The 16,242-nt window shown below is 41.8% G+C and overlaps 1 protein-coding gene across 2 annotated transcripts in view; it reads right to left on the bottom strand.

Annotated features, from left to right (window-relative positions):
- Dpf3 (double PHD fingers 3) overlaps positions 1 to 16,242 on the bottom strand; it is a 297,152-nt gene that overhangs the window by 163,747 nt on the left and 117,163 nt on the right. For both annotated transcript variants that reach the window (XM_008849803.2, XM_008849804.1), the window contains exon 2: positions 7,478 to 7,638. In XM_008849803.2, the coding sequence (XP_008848025.1) occupies positions 7,478 to 7,638 (161 nt within the window). The remainder of the gene's footprint in view (positions 1 to 7,477; positions 7,639 to 16,242) is intronic.

The following is a 16,242-nucleotide window of genomic DNA, read 5'->3' as shown; positions in this document are numbered from 1 at the left end:
TGGAAAAAATTGTAAAAGATCAAGATCAACTAAAAGATCAAGAAAAACTAAAAATCGCGGGTGGGAAATTTCAACACTAGTAAGGGGAGATATGCTTGAAAGATTTAACAGTGAGAATTATCCATTTTCTCCAGATGTATCTATAGATTCAATATAGTCTTTCTGTAGAAACTGAGGGGCAGAGAAACTAGAATAGTAAAAATGACTTAGGAAAACACAACCAACTGTGGAGGGCTACATCGCCAGTGTCAAGCCATATTCTTAGACTGCAGTAACACAGATATTGTGAAAAAAAGTATAAAAAGAAACAACAATGGAACAAAATTGAGAAGCAAAGGTAGACCCACAGATATGTGGCTGCCTGTTTTTGTAAAAGCGCACAGAAAAGTCAAAGGAGAAAGGCTACTCTTTTCAGCAAATTATACTAAAACAAATATTTGCAAAAATAACCGAGTCCATACTTTACATTACATATAATTGTAGGCCTAAATAAAAGCTAAAATTGTAAACTTTAAGAGAAACCTTGCCTTCAAGTGGTAATTCCCTAGATATAATACCAAAAGCACAATTCATAAAAGAACAAACTGATAAATTGAATTGCATCAAAAATTTTAAACATTCTGCTCTTTAAAAGACAGTGTTAAGGCAAGTAAAATATAAATCACAGACCGAGAGAAAATATTTACAAGGTATATGTCAGATAAAATGTGCCTAGAATACATAAAGTATCTAAATACAACAGTAAGATTGAAAAGGAAAACCTACTATGGTGACACACGCCTTTAATCCCAGTAATCAGGAAGCAGAGGCAGGCAAATCTCTGTGGGTTTGGGGCCAGCCTGGTCTACATAGCAAGTTTCAGGTCAACCAGGACTACCCTTTGAGACCTTGTTTCAAAAAAATAAGATAAATAACTCAATTTAGCAAAGAACAGATGAATAGATAATTGTGTGATAATGGGGTATAAAATAAGAAACACATTCTTTTTATTTTTGTTCCCACATTCTGGAGTCTCTAAACAATAAGTGTCTTTTTTGTGGGAGATGGAGAGGTGGCTCAGCAGTTAAGAGCACTGGTTGCTCCTGCAGAGGATCCAGGTTTGGTTCCCAGCACCCACATGGTGGTTAACAACCATCTGAAACTCCAGTTCCAGAGGATCTGACACCCTCTTCTGGTCTCCATGAGCATCATACACACAGGTGCACTTACATGTAGGCAAAACACTCGTACACATAATATAAAAATAATTAAAAGGACAAAGTCTTTATAAAAAGCACTGTCTTTTGTATGCTAATAAAAATCTGCTAATTGGAGGCTTCTGCCTAACCTCAGGATTGGGACTGTTACCCTGGAAAAAGAAACGTGATTAACAGGCTGGAACATTCAGCTCTCCTCCAGACCTTTGACCTCTAACTTCTGACATCCAACCTCCACATCTCCACAGAAAGGAAAGGCACTGGAGGCTGAGCGAATCACTAATGGTCATAATCAACCCTGCCCATGTGATGAAGCTGCCACAGAAACTTGAAAGGCTCTAGTTCAGAGTGCTTTGGTTGGTAAGCACACAGAGGACACTAGGAGAGTCACCTAGTGTGTCCTAGAGGACAGGGTCCCTCCCCGCTCCCCACATTTTGCCCAGCGTGCTTCTTCCACTTAGCTCATCCTGAAGTGGATCTTTTGTAAGAAGCTGCTGATCTGGATAAGTGAGTCCTCTGAGCCACTCTAGCAAAGGACCAAATCTAAATAGCCTCACAGGAACTCCCAATTTGTAGCCAGAAGTCAGAAGCACAGATGACAGCCTGGACTTACAATTGGCACATAAAGTGAGGTCAGTCTTGGAGGACTGGGCCTTAACCTGAGGGGTCTGATGATATCTCTAGGTGGAGGGTCAGAGGCAAGTTAAACTGTGGAACACCCAGGGGGTTTCTTGACATGAGGAAAAGAGCATGCATCTGTTCACAGAGGTGCTGAAGGTGAGTGGAGAAAGGAGAATAGTTTGTTTTCCTTTGTCCGTAACAAACAAGCACCTCTAAAAATGCTCAGTAACACTATTAATTAGGGGATTAAAACTATAATACAATATCACTGTACACCCATTAGAATAACTAAATTTTTTTTCAACTGACCATATATGGTATCTGCAAGGACACAAAACACCTGGGGCCCTCCCACAATTCAGGAGTGAATGTTTTCCACTTCACTTTGAAAAACTGGGGATTTCTTTAAAAGATAAGCATACACCTTTCTTATGATCTAGCATTCTACTACTGGGGTGTTTGCCCCAGAGGAAAGAAAGCAAGTATCCATACAAAAACTTGCTTATAATGGGGACTGGAGAGATGGCTCAGCAGTTAAAATCACTGGCTGCTCTTGCAGAGGACCCTGGTTTGGTTCCTAGCACTCACATGGCAGCTGACAACCATCCATAACTCCAGTTCCAAGGAGTCAACGCCCTCTTCTGACCTCCATGGGCATTGCATGACATGGGTGCACTTACACACATGCAGGCAGTACACTCATGCACATATAATTAAAACAAATATTTATTTAAAAAACGAGGCTGGAGAGATGGCTCAGTAGTTAAAAGCACTAGCTATTCTTGCAAAAGACCCAGGTTTGAATCCAGCACCCACATGGCAGCTAACACTTGTCCTAATTCCAGTTCCAGGGTATTCAACATCCTCTTCTGACCTCCATGGGCATTACATGACATGGGTTAAAGATGTAAATAACATCTAGAGTCTCATAATGGCCACAATGTGCAAGATCTGATCAAAACTGTCCATCACATAAAGAACCAAGGTCTTAACTGAGTGAAGAAAGACAAAGAATTAGCTACAAAATTACACAAATGTTGGGGTTATCTGGCAAGGGTTTTTAAAAGGCCAGCATAAAAATGTTTTGACCATTATAAACGTGTACAAATGAAAAATATAAAGTCTCAGAAAAGAAACAGGAGAGATAAGGAACCAAATAGAAAATTGAGACAAAATTAACAAAAGAAAATGAAAAACAAAGAAAACCTCAATGGGTGAGGCTCAACAACAGAATGCAAAGGGGGATAAAGAAGCAGTAGACAAAAGAGAAAGTTCTAGAAGCCACCCAATCTGAGGGACTGAAGAAAGAAATGAACAGAGCCTGGAGAACAACAAGTAGAGTTATGGGCTGATAGCAAAAGATCTAAGGTGTGTTGATGGAGTCCAGAAGGAAAGAGTATGGAGCTAAAAATAATCACCAAAGGCCAGGCATGGTGGCACACATCCCAGCACTTCAGAGGCAGAGGCAGGCAGATCTCTGTGAGTTCAAGGCCAGCCTGGTCTACTTAGCAAGTTCCAAGTCAGCTGGGGCTACAGGGAGACCCTGTCTCAAAAAAGACCAAAAAAAATTTTTTTTTAATTAAAAAAATTATCAAAAAATTCTCAAATTTGAGGGGGAGGGGAGAAAACTACAGATCCAAGAACCTGAGTAAACTTAACTAGGATAAACTAAAACAAACCTATATCAAAACACATCAAAACTACACCTCTAAAATCTAAACACTAAAACCTTACAGCAATGAAAGAACGACACTTCATATACAAGGGAAAACCCATCCTACTGGTAGCAAATTTCTTGTCACAAACCATCTGAGGAAATGGCAAAACAGTTTTCAAGGGCTGTACAAAAAGGACTGTCAGTGCAGAACTTTAAAGATTTATTTATTTTGATTTTATGTGCATAAGTGTTTGGCCTGCATATATCTGTGTACATCATGCATGTGCCTAGTGCCTGAAGAAGCCAGAAGAGAGTGTTGGATCCCTGGAACTTAAGTTACAGACAGCTGTGAGCCACCATGTGGGTTCTGGGAACTGAACCCTGGTCCTCTGCAAGGGGAACAACTACTCTTAATCACTGGGCCACCTCTCCAGACCCAACTCAGAATTTTATATCCAACAAACATATCCTTTGGGAATAAAAGAAAAAAATCAAGATATTCTCTGATGAAGGAAAACTAAGAGTTATCAGCAGGAGATCTATGAGGGAATGCAGTACGCATTTCTCGATACTCCTCTAAATTGTGTTTGGTGTTTGAAAAAAGATTATATTATCTGGTGTGCTATTACGTCTAAGACAGCTATTCTTTCAAAGAAAGGGTGAGAGGATTTTATGAGAGGAAGGGTGGGCATGGCTATGAAGGGGTGGTGTGAAGGAACTCTGTGTAGTGAGGAAATGTTTTTGTGTCTTGATTGTGATGCTGGTTACCCAAATCTACATATGTGATAAGGTGGTCAGAGCTCTGCGGCACACATTTCACCAATATCACCTCTTAGTCTGATAGTCTGAGATATGTCCATCTTAGAGAAAGCATATGAAAAGCAGAAAGGCTCTCTCGCTTGGTGCTGTGTTTGCAACTCTCACAGGTATACAGTCATTCCTAAGTGGAAAGCTAACTTAAAAAATACATTCTATGAACTCTCTATACAAATAGAGCAATCTCTAATAAACAAAATAAAACAAATAAATCCAACCGTGTTGAAGATTTAATGCCAGGACCCATATAGCAACCTATTAAAAGTAACTTTAAGGAAGAGTGATTTGACACTATATCCTAAGGACAATAAGGATTACAAAAAGGCAAAAAAATCTTAAACTGCAACCAACAATCATTTTAATTATTTTTATTTTATGTGTATGAGTGTATTGTCTGCATGTGTGTAAGTGCACCCAGGTCATACAATGCCCACAGAGGACAGAAGAGGGCATTGGATCCCCTGGAACTGGAATTATGGACAGTTGTTGCCGCCATGTGGGTGCCAGAACTTGAACCCGGGTCCTCTACAAGAGTAGCCAGTGCTCTTAACTACTAAGCCATCTCTCCAGTTCCCCAAAATAATCTTAAACTGCAACCCATAATCTTAATGCGGATAGTCTCATTATTATTTTGATACTAATGGGTCTATTTTGAGCACTGTATGAAAGAAAGCAAGTATGTCAGAATCATTAATAGCCAGGTTTGGGGGTATATGAACATGTGTGCATGTATGTATGTATGCATTTGTGTGTACATGTGTGTGTGTGTGTTGTATGCATGTGTGTTTTAGATATGAGATAAAAAGTATATAGATTGAAGATAGTCAAATACAAACTATTTAAAACTGAATTGGAAAGGAAATGGAAGTATAATTCCACAGTATATTTTCACTTACAAAGAAAAAATCATATTTTGTAGTTGTGCTGCTTGAAAAGGCCTAAAAATCAATGTCAAACCCAGAAGCAATGAACAGCATAAACAGTGGCCTCAAAACAGCTACAAAAAGAAAGGACCAGGGTTTCTAGGAGAGGCAGCTCGATCCAGGTCTCAGGCAGGAAGTGCACAGGTGAGCTACATCAATTTATCCTGATGTTAAAATGGCCAGGAAGCCACTGGAAAGATCTGAGTGTATTTCAAAACCCCTACTGACCAAAGACAGGACAACGTAAGCATCAATCAGAGTAATGGCTATGATAGATAAAGTGCATCAAACATGTTTAAACCTGAGTTCATGATGGCACTCAAAATAACTATATTGATTACCTTTGAAGAATACCAAGGAACCAACTCATTATTTTGAAAACTGGTAAATAAGGAGAAATATTTATCTCAAGTCAACTGTACCTCATAATAACCAAAGTTTTAATGAAGAGATGGTTTTCTTTACAGAAGATGTAGAGCTAATAAATGAAGAAATAACGATGGCCTCAAATCAATGCCACATCTTTGCAACTCTTAATGGAATAAAAATCTAGATAATTATCATCGGGTTCTGCTAACATGAGTAAAAGGGAGATAACCAGACCGTATGTGCTGCCTGATGAAAGTGCACACCACCACTTAGGAATTGGTCTTGGGGGAAAAAAAAAAAAAAATCTGAACCTGAGTAAGTCTCTAGCCCTAATTACCAGTTCACAGGAATAACACTGTGGGGATGCAATCAGCAAATCTGAGTTCTGGGAAACCCTACGGTGCAAACAGCTCAGTTCCTTCAACAAATAACATGCAAGGAGGAAAAAGAGAGAGACCGAGAGAAGTCTACAGATTTTAAGAGGCATGTCAACCAGTTGCAATGCAGCAATCCTATTTGGAGCCTGGCTTAAACTAGAGAGGAAAGCAATGAATATTGACCAACTATTTGATGATATTAAAGTCTAATTGAGATTTGATAGTAGGCTATTTTGTTTTGTTTTTTTGAGACAGAGACTTGTCATGTAGACCAAGCTGGCCTCAAACTCACAATCCTCCTGTTCAACTCCCTAAATGTCATGATTACAGGCATGGTTCAGCTGCTTTGATTTCTTTTTTTAAGTCTTTACCATTTAGAAATACATAGCATTTATACTTTAAATGCTTTGTCGTCTCACATCTGCTTCAAAATAATCTGAAGCCGGGGGCTAGAGAGATGGCTCAGTGGTTAAGAGCACTGACTTCTCTTGCAGAGGACCCAAGTTCAATTCCCAGCACCCACATGGCAGCTAACAACCATCTGTAACTCCAGTTCCAGGGGATCCAATGCCCTCTTCTGACCTCTGCGGGCATTGCATGACACGGGTGCACTTATATACATACAGGCAATACACTCATACACATAAAATAAAAATAATAAAAATATTTTTTAAATAAATAAATCAAAAAAATACTAATCTGAAGTCAGGGAGGAAGGTGACTAATGAAACAAAACTAGAAATGAGCTGACTGTTGTTGAGCCTGGCATGCATCAGAATTCATGGCAGTGTTCCCTGCATTTTTACAGGAATGTGAAACTTGCCAAAACAAAAGGTTGCTTGTTTAATATACTGATATAGAGTCATGTGTGGTGGCATATGCCTGTAATCCCAGCACTTAAGAGGTGGCGGCAAGAGGATCAGAGTTCAAAGTCATCCTGTGCTCCACAGCAAGTTAGGGGCCAGCTTGGGCTACATGAGATCCTACCTCAAAATAAAAGGGTGGGAAGGTTAAGGAGATAGCTGTCTGTAAAGTTCCTGCCACTCAAGCATGAGGCCTGAGTTCCATCCCCAGAATTCATGTAAATTTTAGCATAGTACACATGTGTAATCTCAGTGCTGAGGCGGCTCACCTGCTGGCCAGCCTAGCTGAATCAGCAAGCTTCAAGTACAAGTGAGAGGCTCTGTCTCAAAAAACAATGTAAAAAGTGACAAGAAGAACCTACATGTACGCATACATTCAAGGGACACCCGTATACATATGAGCAAGTACATATACAAAAAAAAAGTGGCCCACCACATACACGTCTTGCTCTTCGGAGTACCCCAGAAACTCTAAGCACAGTTAAATTTCTTCACTGTGGGTGCAGCTTGTCTGAGCCTCTCCCCCCTCCCCATCCCCCCCCCCCCCCCCCGACTCTCACCCCAGCCCAATTGTATCAGCTTCTAGACACTGTGGTCCTCCTTCCTCCAAACTGGAGCCACTGTTTGTGCCCATCCCAGGAGTGGCATGGCTCACCTGGGCCTCGGTGCCTCTTCTCCATCCAGATATAGCAATTGTTCTGGGCCACCCCAGTCTGTGAGTCCAGAAAGGGGAGACGCACACTGCGCTCTGCACACAGCCTTGAGTTGTAGCTCCGGCAGTGCTCAATGGCCTCCTTATAGAACTGGTCTCCAAGCCTACAGGAGACAAAAGAGCAAAGGTGTGAAACCAGGGAAAGTAGAAATATACCCAGAGGAAAGCAGGTTCCCCTGGCCTCTCCTCAGGAAAAAAAATCTGCATTTGTCGCCTTTGTTAAGCGACAAAAATACAACTCAAATCTCTAACACATTGCATTTCCTATTCCAAATCTACCAAGTCACTTAGAAGCTCCTTTAAAATACAACAAAGGTCCCAAAGTAAACCATCAGTAGAAGTGACCAATTCTGTCCTAAGACATGTGAGGCCCAGCTCGCAGAGGTGGTTCTGGAACTACATTCTGCAAAGGATTTATACAACATGGAGCTGCCACACCCCCTCTTCAGCACCGCACACTTTGTTCTCAGAGGTCACCAGCAAAGGCACTGTAGATGAACCCAAATCTCTAACCAACCCTCTCTACAGCAGCAGAGAAACATTTAGTATAAACCAAGACTACAGGACAGAGGAGACGTCCATTAAGGTAGAGCTGCTCGTTGTGAAGAGGAGGAAGATGTGAGGAAGGATACAGCCAGTCTTCAAAAACCACAGTTAAGGAAAAGTAACTCTGGCTGTTGGAAAACAAGCAAAAGAGGCATTGAAAAGAATATCTGACCCTCCCAAGCAAACTTCTGATGGATGCTGGGGGAAATCACTGTCTTCAGTTGTACACCACTAGTGAGCCCACCGAACTCCAGTGGATAGTTCCACACCCTCGGCCACACAGCCAGTTGTGCTAAAACACAGTGGAGTTATAAAACAAAAAGACATGAATGTGGAAAAAAGATTTGAGGGAAGAGGAGGAGGTTAATGAGAGTGGGAGAGACACAAGAGAGGAGAGGGTAAGAGTAAGCAGCACATGTTACATACATGTATGAAACCACCAAAGAATAAATTTACTTAATATAAATACAGCAGTTTGTTAAAAAATCAAAAAATAATCTTTTTATCTTGTATATGAGTGTTTTTCCTGCATGTATGTAAGTGTGTTCATGTCATACAATGTCCATGGAGACCAGAAGATGTCAGAGTCCCCTGGAACTGGAGTTACAGATGGTTATTAGGCACTATGTGGGTGCTAGAAACCAAACCTGGGTCCTCTGCAACAGCAATCACTGCTCTTAACGACTGAGAGATCTCTCCAGCCCCATAATAATAATATTATGAACTCAAAATAATTCAACATCCAGAGTTGAAAACACAAATAGAAAATCTCATCTGCAGGGAGGCAATCTGACTTGAGTAGAGTGTCTGTGACTCGTTGCTATCTTTGTAATATGGTGATGCTACTAATTTAAACATAGAGTCAAGACCAAAAATATAGTAATATAATTGATCAGATGCAAAATATAATCAATAACATCACATACTTAACAAATAAAACATGGGGCCATCCATGGAGCTAGTAAGTGGTCTAAGGAAATTCAAATATATCAACAACATAGCCTCAGGCAGGTGAACTTGATCTTGATTTAGGTCTGATTTGGAGAGGGGGGATGGCACAAGGAGAGGTAGGAAAGGGAAGAGCCAAAGAGATTGTAAAGGCAAACAAGGGAACTGAGTGGGTCAGTTTGAAGCAACATTATGAATTCCCTTTTGTTTTGGTTCTATGTAGATTTGAAAAAGCCAAAATTAGGGAGAGACAGTCTCTAGGTTAAGAGTAACATATTTCAGCCCAGCATGGTGGTGCATGCCTTTAATCCCAGCACACAGTAGGCAGAGGCAGGTGGATCTCTGTAAGATGTAGGTCAGCCTGGTCTACATAGTGCGTTCTAGGCCTGCTGGGGCTAGAGGGAGACCCTGTCTCAAACAAACAAGCAATAATAATAATAGTAACTTTTTCCTACATTTTTATTTACTTAGTTTTTGTGTGTGTGAGCACATATGTGTGTACATATGTGCTTGCATATGGGCATGTAAGAGGTCAGAGGAGAGTGAAGAGGAATTAGTTTTCTTCTTCCACTATGTGGGTCCCAGATGAGCTTAGTGGCAGGTGCTTTTTACCCATTGAGTCATCTCTCCAGCCAAAAAAAATATATTTCTTAACTAAAACATTTAGAAAAATAAACAAAGAAAAGTTGATTAAAAAAATTGGCGGGGGCGGCTAGCAAGGTGACTCAATGGATAAATATATTTACCACCAAGCCTAACAACATGAGTTCGGTCTCTGGGACACACATAGTAGAAGGAGAAAACTCTTGCAAGTTGTCCTCTAACCTCCACATGTATAACATAACATCATGGCACATGTACACTCATTTTACACACACACACACACACACACACACACACACACACATATACACAAATAAACGAAATTAAGGAAAATAGTCAAAATGTTTAATTGTAGCACAATACACATAAATAAATTTATATCTTAACCATTTTCAAGTGAACAGGCAACAGATTCAAATTAGTCACTCTTCATATCACTGTGACAAAATACCTGGCAAGAAGGTATTTTTCTCTTTTAAGAAAAGAGAGATTTATTCTGGCTCACAGCCCTTCTTTGCTCACATCTCAGTGGAACAGGAAGCAGAGACGGGACGGGAAAGGCTGACAGGCTATAAATCTCAAGGCCCACCCCCACAGAGATCCATTTCCTCCAGCCAGGCCCCTCCTCCCAAAGGTTCCACAACCTCCCAAATGAGCGACACCACTCAGGGACCAAGCGTTCAAACACATGAGCCTGTGGGGAATGGTTTATAATCAAACCATAGCAGGCATCAAGTGTGCTCGTGTGTGATTATCACTACCACTCACTTCCAGAACTCCTCATTCTGTAAAACTAAAACTCTATAACCGTTAAACAACCTTTTCTTTTCCCCCTCCTCCCAGTCCTACCAACAACCATTCTCCTGTCTATTCATTCAACTATCCAAGTACTTCATACAAGTGGGATCAAACAGCATGTGCCTTTTTGAGGCTGGCATATTTCACTTAGCATGCCATCTAGATTCATCCATGCTGCCATAGATATCAGAATTTCCTTCCTTTTGAGGACTGTGTATATTCCACATTTGCATATCAGTTCAGCAGTCAATGGACACATGGATTGTCCCCATGCATTAGCTATTATGAATACAACCATAGAGAATACTCTATAGACTATCTATAAAAATAGTCTATGAATGCAAGGACACAAATGTCTCCTCAAGCCACTACTTTCAATTATTTTGAATTCATGTCCAAGAATGGACTTTCTAGGTCATACAGAAATTCTGGGGGCTGGAGAGATGGTTTAGCGGTTAGGAGCACTGACTGCTTTCACAGAAGACCCAGGTTTCATTCCCAGCAACCACATGGAGGCTAACAACTGTCAGTAACTCCAGTTCCAGGGGATCTGACGCCCTCCTCTGGCCTCCATGGAGATTGCAGGACACAAGTGCACCTACCTATATACAAGAAATACACTCATACACATAAAATAAAAAATAAATAAAATTATTTTTTTAAAAGAAATTCTGATCTTAGTAGGTTTTTTTGTTGTTGTTGTTGGTTTGTTTTTGTTTGTTTGTTTGTTTTGGGGGATTTTTGGTCTTTTTGAGACAGGGTCTCCCTGTAGCCCCAGCTGTCCTGGAACTCACTATGTAGACCAGGTTGGCCTTGAACTCACAGAGATTTGCCTGCCTCTGCCTCCCAAGTGCTGGGATTAAAGGCATGCGCCACCACACCCAGCGATCTTAGTAGTTTTTAAAAAAGAAAACTATACGGTTTTTCACAGTAGGCAAACTTATATTTCCACCAGCAATGCACAGGGTTCTAACCACTGATCACTCAACTACCACTAGTTAAGAAAGCAAAGGATTTGTTTATTTGTTTGTTTGTTTGTTTGTTTGAGACAAGTTCTCCCTGTAGCCTCAGCTGGCCTGAAACTCAATATGCAGACCAGGCTGGCCTCCATCTCACAGAGATCCACATATGTCTGCCTCCCAAGTGCTGGAATTAAAGGTATGTGTGTACCACCATGCCCAGCAAAAAGTAAAGTTTTAAAGAAAAGTTTTCTATATTATTTTTTAGAGAAAATCAATGGGTCAAATTCTACTCCAGGATTTTTATTTTATTTATTATTATTAGTATTAGTGTGTGTGTGTGTGTGTGTGTATATATATACATATGTCATGCCATACATGTGAAGATCAAAAGGCAACTTTGTGGAGAGGATCCTCTTCTTCCCCCTTTACCTGGGTTCCAGGAATCAAACTCAGGTTGCCAGGCTTGCACCGCAAGCACCTTTTTCTGCTGAGCCATCTCACCTACCCACTACTAAAGGATTTAAAGCAAACATCTTATGATGAGAGAATACAGCATGGAAGGTCCTGGGGCATCATTTGGAATTTGTTGGCAAGCATCTGGGAAACAAAATTGTTCCACTTTACACCTCTGAAGATACTTAGAGTCACAGAGAAAGCATGGCATGCTCAGAAGGTGGCCTGGCACTTACAAAACCAAACTACCATCAAATCCAAATAATCACATGGCTAGAAATGAATTGGGGAGGAGAGATAGAAGCCCTAATAAAATGCTATAAAATGCACATAAGTTGATATAATCAAAATTGTTGACAAGGACCATGAGACTTTTCAAAAATGAAGAATCTTAGGCTAGGTATGGGGGTATATGCCTTTAATCCCAGCACTCAGAAGGCAGAGGCAGGCAGATCTCTGTGAGATGGAGGTAAGCCTGGTCTATATAGCAAGTTCCAAGCCAGATGGGGCTACAGGGCGATCCTGTCTGAAGAAGAAAAAGAAGAAGGGGGGAGGCACTTTTCAATAGGAGATGTGGGGGGAGGGGTGGCGGGAGGAATCTTTTCAACAAAGTGTTCACCTATGCCACACCAGTTTGGATGCGCCTCCCATTAAGGCAATGTGCCTCTGAGAAATGAAACCTTTACAGGCAGCTCAGTCCATGCAAGATGATATGGGCTGACTAGGTCTCCAGCAGCAACCACCCACACTATATTGATGGGAACTGATAAGAACACAAGGAGAGGCTTCCCATAGTGTTTTGTTTTGTTTTGTTTTGTTTTGTTGTTTTAAACAGGATCTCACTATGTAGTCCATGCTGCCCTTGAACTTACAGTGCTCTTGCCTCAGCCTCCTGAGTTTCAAGATTACAGACGTTTACCACTACACCAGGCTCATCCTACGGTCTTTTCATAGACCAACAAAAATGAAATTAACTAGTCCTACCTAAGAAATTCTGGTTAAGAAAAAAACAATATAAAATCAACACACACACACACACACACACACACACACACACACACCCCAAAAAGAGAAAAGTATGCACTACAATTATTCTGCTAGAGGAAATGTTTTTTCTCCTTCTGGAAGCCAAAACAAAAGAACTCCACAGTGAGAATTCAGGTTGAACTTTTCCTGCTGTGCTCCTTGCTTCCAACAGTTTTAGGCCAGATCAGAGGAACAAGAAAGTGAACTTACTAAAAATGAAAAGTGAGGCTGTTCAACATCTGTGCCTCACACCAAATGGAAGGTCAAACAAAGTGGCGACAATCAGTGAAAATGCCACTTTTATAATGTGCAATGTGATTAGTAATAAACATGCAGACACGCTAGGGGAAAATATATGATTTCAAAAGTGTAAAGTGCAGAGAATAAGAGACTGCAGAGTCCTTATCTCTGAATAGGACACCTGTATTAAACCTCTGCCCCCCCCCCCGCAAGACTCAGGAACCATTTCGGAAAGGGGGGCGGAAAGATTGTAAGAGCCAGAGGTGGTGGATGCCACAAGGATACAGTTTTCCAGACAGCTGGGAAGTTATTCATATGAACTCACAGCAATGGTAACAGCATGCAGAAGATTCACACAAGCTCAAGCCAGACAAAAATCCCAGCAGAGAAGTGGGGAAGAAGTCCCAACCTTAGCTGAGAAACTATTAACAACTAATAACGGCTGGGAGAGGGACAGTGGACTTTCTTTAAGGCTATGATGCTAGATAGGTTAACCAGGCTCCAGTGGATGGACCCACACCAAAGGACAACTGGGGATACAAACTTGACTTTCTAGGCCTTAATATATATGACAGAATACATGGGATCCTGCAGGAGGGCTATAAAAGAGGTGCAGATAAGGGAGGAATCTAAATATGTTTAGAATAGATTCTGTGAAAATCACAAATTTGATAAAAATTTAAAATTGTACATAAAAAAGTATAATCTTTGTGTGAATGATACTTCTGTTAGATAAACAGAAAACACTTCATGACGTCAGTTCTCACTTTCACCTTTACTTGGGTTCCACGGATCAAACTCAGGTTGCCAGGCTTCTTAACAGCAAGTACCTTTACCCACTGTACTAAAGACTGAAGCCTCAGAAAGGTGATATCCCACGGTCTCTAAACCATCATCCATCCCCACAGAAGTCACCTTTAAACAGACTGGGTGCTGGCAGAGGATTCAGAAACAAAAGTTAAAAGCCATTTTTGAAGACAAGGGAGGAGAAAAAAAGGACTTCAACCTCCTTGATAAATTTAAGCAGCACTTCTCCAAAAGTTAATTAGCCAAAATCTTCACAAGGCTTTCTTCACTCTCTAAAAGAAAATCGATGGCCAGTTCTCCTAAACCTGTGGAAAGCAATTTAAACAGGAGAGAGGACAAATGTCCTTTCCAATATGGTATTTCTTTAAAAGAAAAAAAAAAATCCTGTAAGGAAAGGATCCCAGGAGTGACATTTGCATTAAAGTCACTGAGGGCAGAAGGAGCAGGGACTGGCTGGCAGCAAATGACTCATTCTGTGGAGTTGTGACCAGCGTGCCCCAGGCTGGAGCAGACAGGCGGGGACCAGCCTCAGCCATCACCTGTCTGTACCAGACCAAGGGGGCTAGATTACCAGGAGATGACTGATGTCTTGGGCTGGAGAGAGCTGGCACAAGGCAGGGTGGAAAGAAGCCCTCATCAAGAACTGACCCCAGGCTACTCAAGGCTGCATTCAGAAACAGGAAGGCAAGGGGAACAAATCAAGCTCTCAACAGCCTTCCAGTTAGAGCAGGCTTTGCAAAGGGTGGGGGGTCCCTTTGTGATCCCATTTGGAGAGAGGAAGCCAGGCTAGCTGGGAGAACTGGATGTTCCTTGCAAAAGATTTCCAGGAACCTTCCTTGAGCTAGTCAGTGGGGGGAGATGAATTCCGGGGATTGAGGCAGCTCCAGGGCCCTTGGCTCCTCCTCTTCCTGCCTCCACTGACACAACTTCCTGTCCACTACATTGAGATAATGCTCAGGTCCAACCCTTCAAACAGACAGCTGTCCTTACTGTTCTGCCAGTTCGGTACTCAGACCTAAGGATAGGTATAGTACCATACTTCAAACACATGTCCATCTAAGCATGGTGGAACATGCCTGTAACCTCATAGAAACAAGAGAATTACATACAGGTTCAAGGCCAGCATGGGCTATATAACAAGACCCTCTTCCCTCCCCAGCTTCCATTCTTCTAGGGATGGGGATGAGGCAGTGGAGGGGCACGGCTCCCCGCTTCCTTAGCAACTGGCCTATGGCCCTTCCATTGCCTTCACCCCATCTGGCACTTAGTTCTCTCACTTTTCAGAGTTGTTCTTTTCTCTCTACTCCCACTGTGTGGCCACAAGTCCCCTTTTGATTTAACAACAGGACCTTGGCCTACTAGTTGTGCCTGTAAACAAGAGATAAGTAGAGATAAGGAGCAGCCCAGGCCCGGGCCCATGACAGGACTTCTGCTCCCTCCTTCCCCCCACCAGCACCTACCAGCCCCCAGCCTCTCTGTGGGCACTGACCTCCCTGCAGTCTCACCCAGCTGCCTACCTTCCCCAGCTGCTCACAGACACACATTAAACTCATCTCAGAGTGCTGATGTCCTGCTCTTTGCATTTCAATGTGTTTAGCTGTGGCATGGAAAGCTCTACTCCTGCTCTACTCCTGGGAAACTAGAACTGGTTTTTGACATGGTAGGGGAACCATATTACTTTCCTTGAAGTTGTACTCTTCTTAAAGTGGTTCTTGAAAGAGGAAAAAAAAAAAAAGCTAACTTAGTGCTTATTACAGACCGAATTCTGTCACCCCAAAACTTCATATGGTAAAATCCTGACCCCCAACCTGATGGGATTTGGAGATGGGGCCTTAAGAAGTAATTAGGTCATGATGGTGGAGCATGCACAATGGCATAAACAGAAGGGGGCTGGGAGAGAGCTCAGTCAGGGAGGTGCTCGGTTTGCAAGCATAAGGACCTGAGTTTAAGGAAAGGGGAAAGGAAAGAGGAAAGGGGGGAAAAAAAAGACAAGGAAGGAAGAGAGAGAGAAAGAGAGAGAGAGAGAGGAGAGGGAGGGGAGGAAAGAAGGGAGGGAGGGAGAAGAAAAGACAGGAAAAAGAGGAAGGGAGGGAGGGGGGAGAGAGGAGGGGAAAGAGAAGATATGAAGTTGGGAAGGGATGGGGAGGCAGGAGATGGACCTGGGAGGAATTAGGGGGATTAGGAAGATGAGTGGAGATAAATATGATCAAAATACATTGTGTGTATGCAACAAATTCTCAAAAATAAAAATATTATATTTAAAGAAACATCTGCACAGCAATGGACAAAATCAAGTGAAGAAGTAACCTTCAGAATGGGAAAACA

Source organism: Nannospalax galili, unplaced genomic scaffold (genome assembly GCF_000622305.1).
Source record: "Nannospalax galili isolate Female #2095 unplaced genomic scaffold, S.galili_v1.0 scaffold24, whole genome shotgun sequence".
In the NCBI taxonomy this organism is placed as follows: Eukaryota; Metazoa; Chordata; class Mammalia; order Rodentia; family Spalacidae; genus Nannospalax; species Nannospalax galili.
The sequence above is the reverse complement of the archived record's forward strand: the minus strand, read 5'-3'. Positions and strand labels throughout refer to the sequence as shown.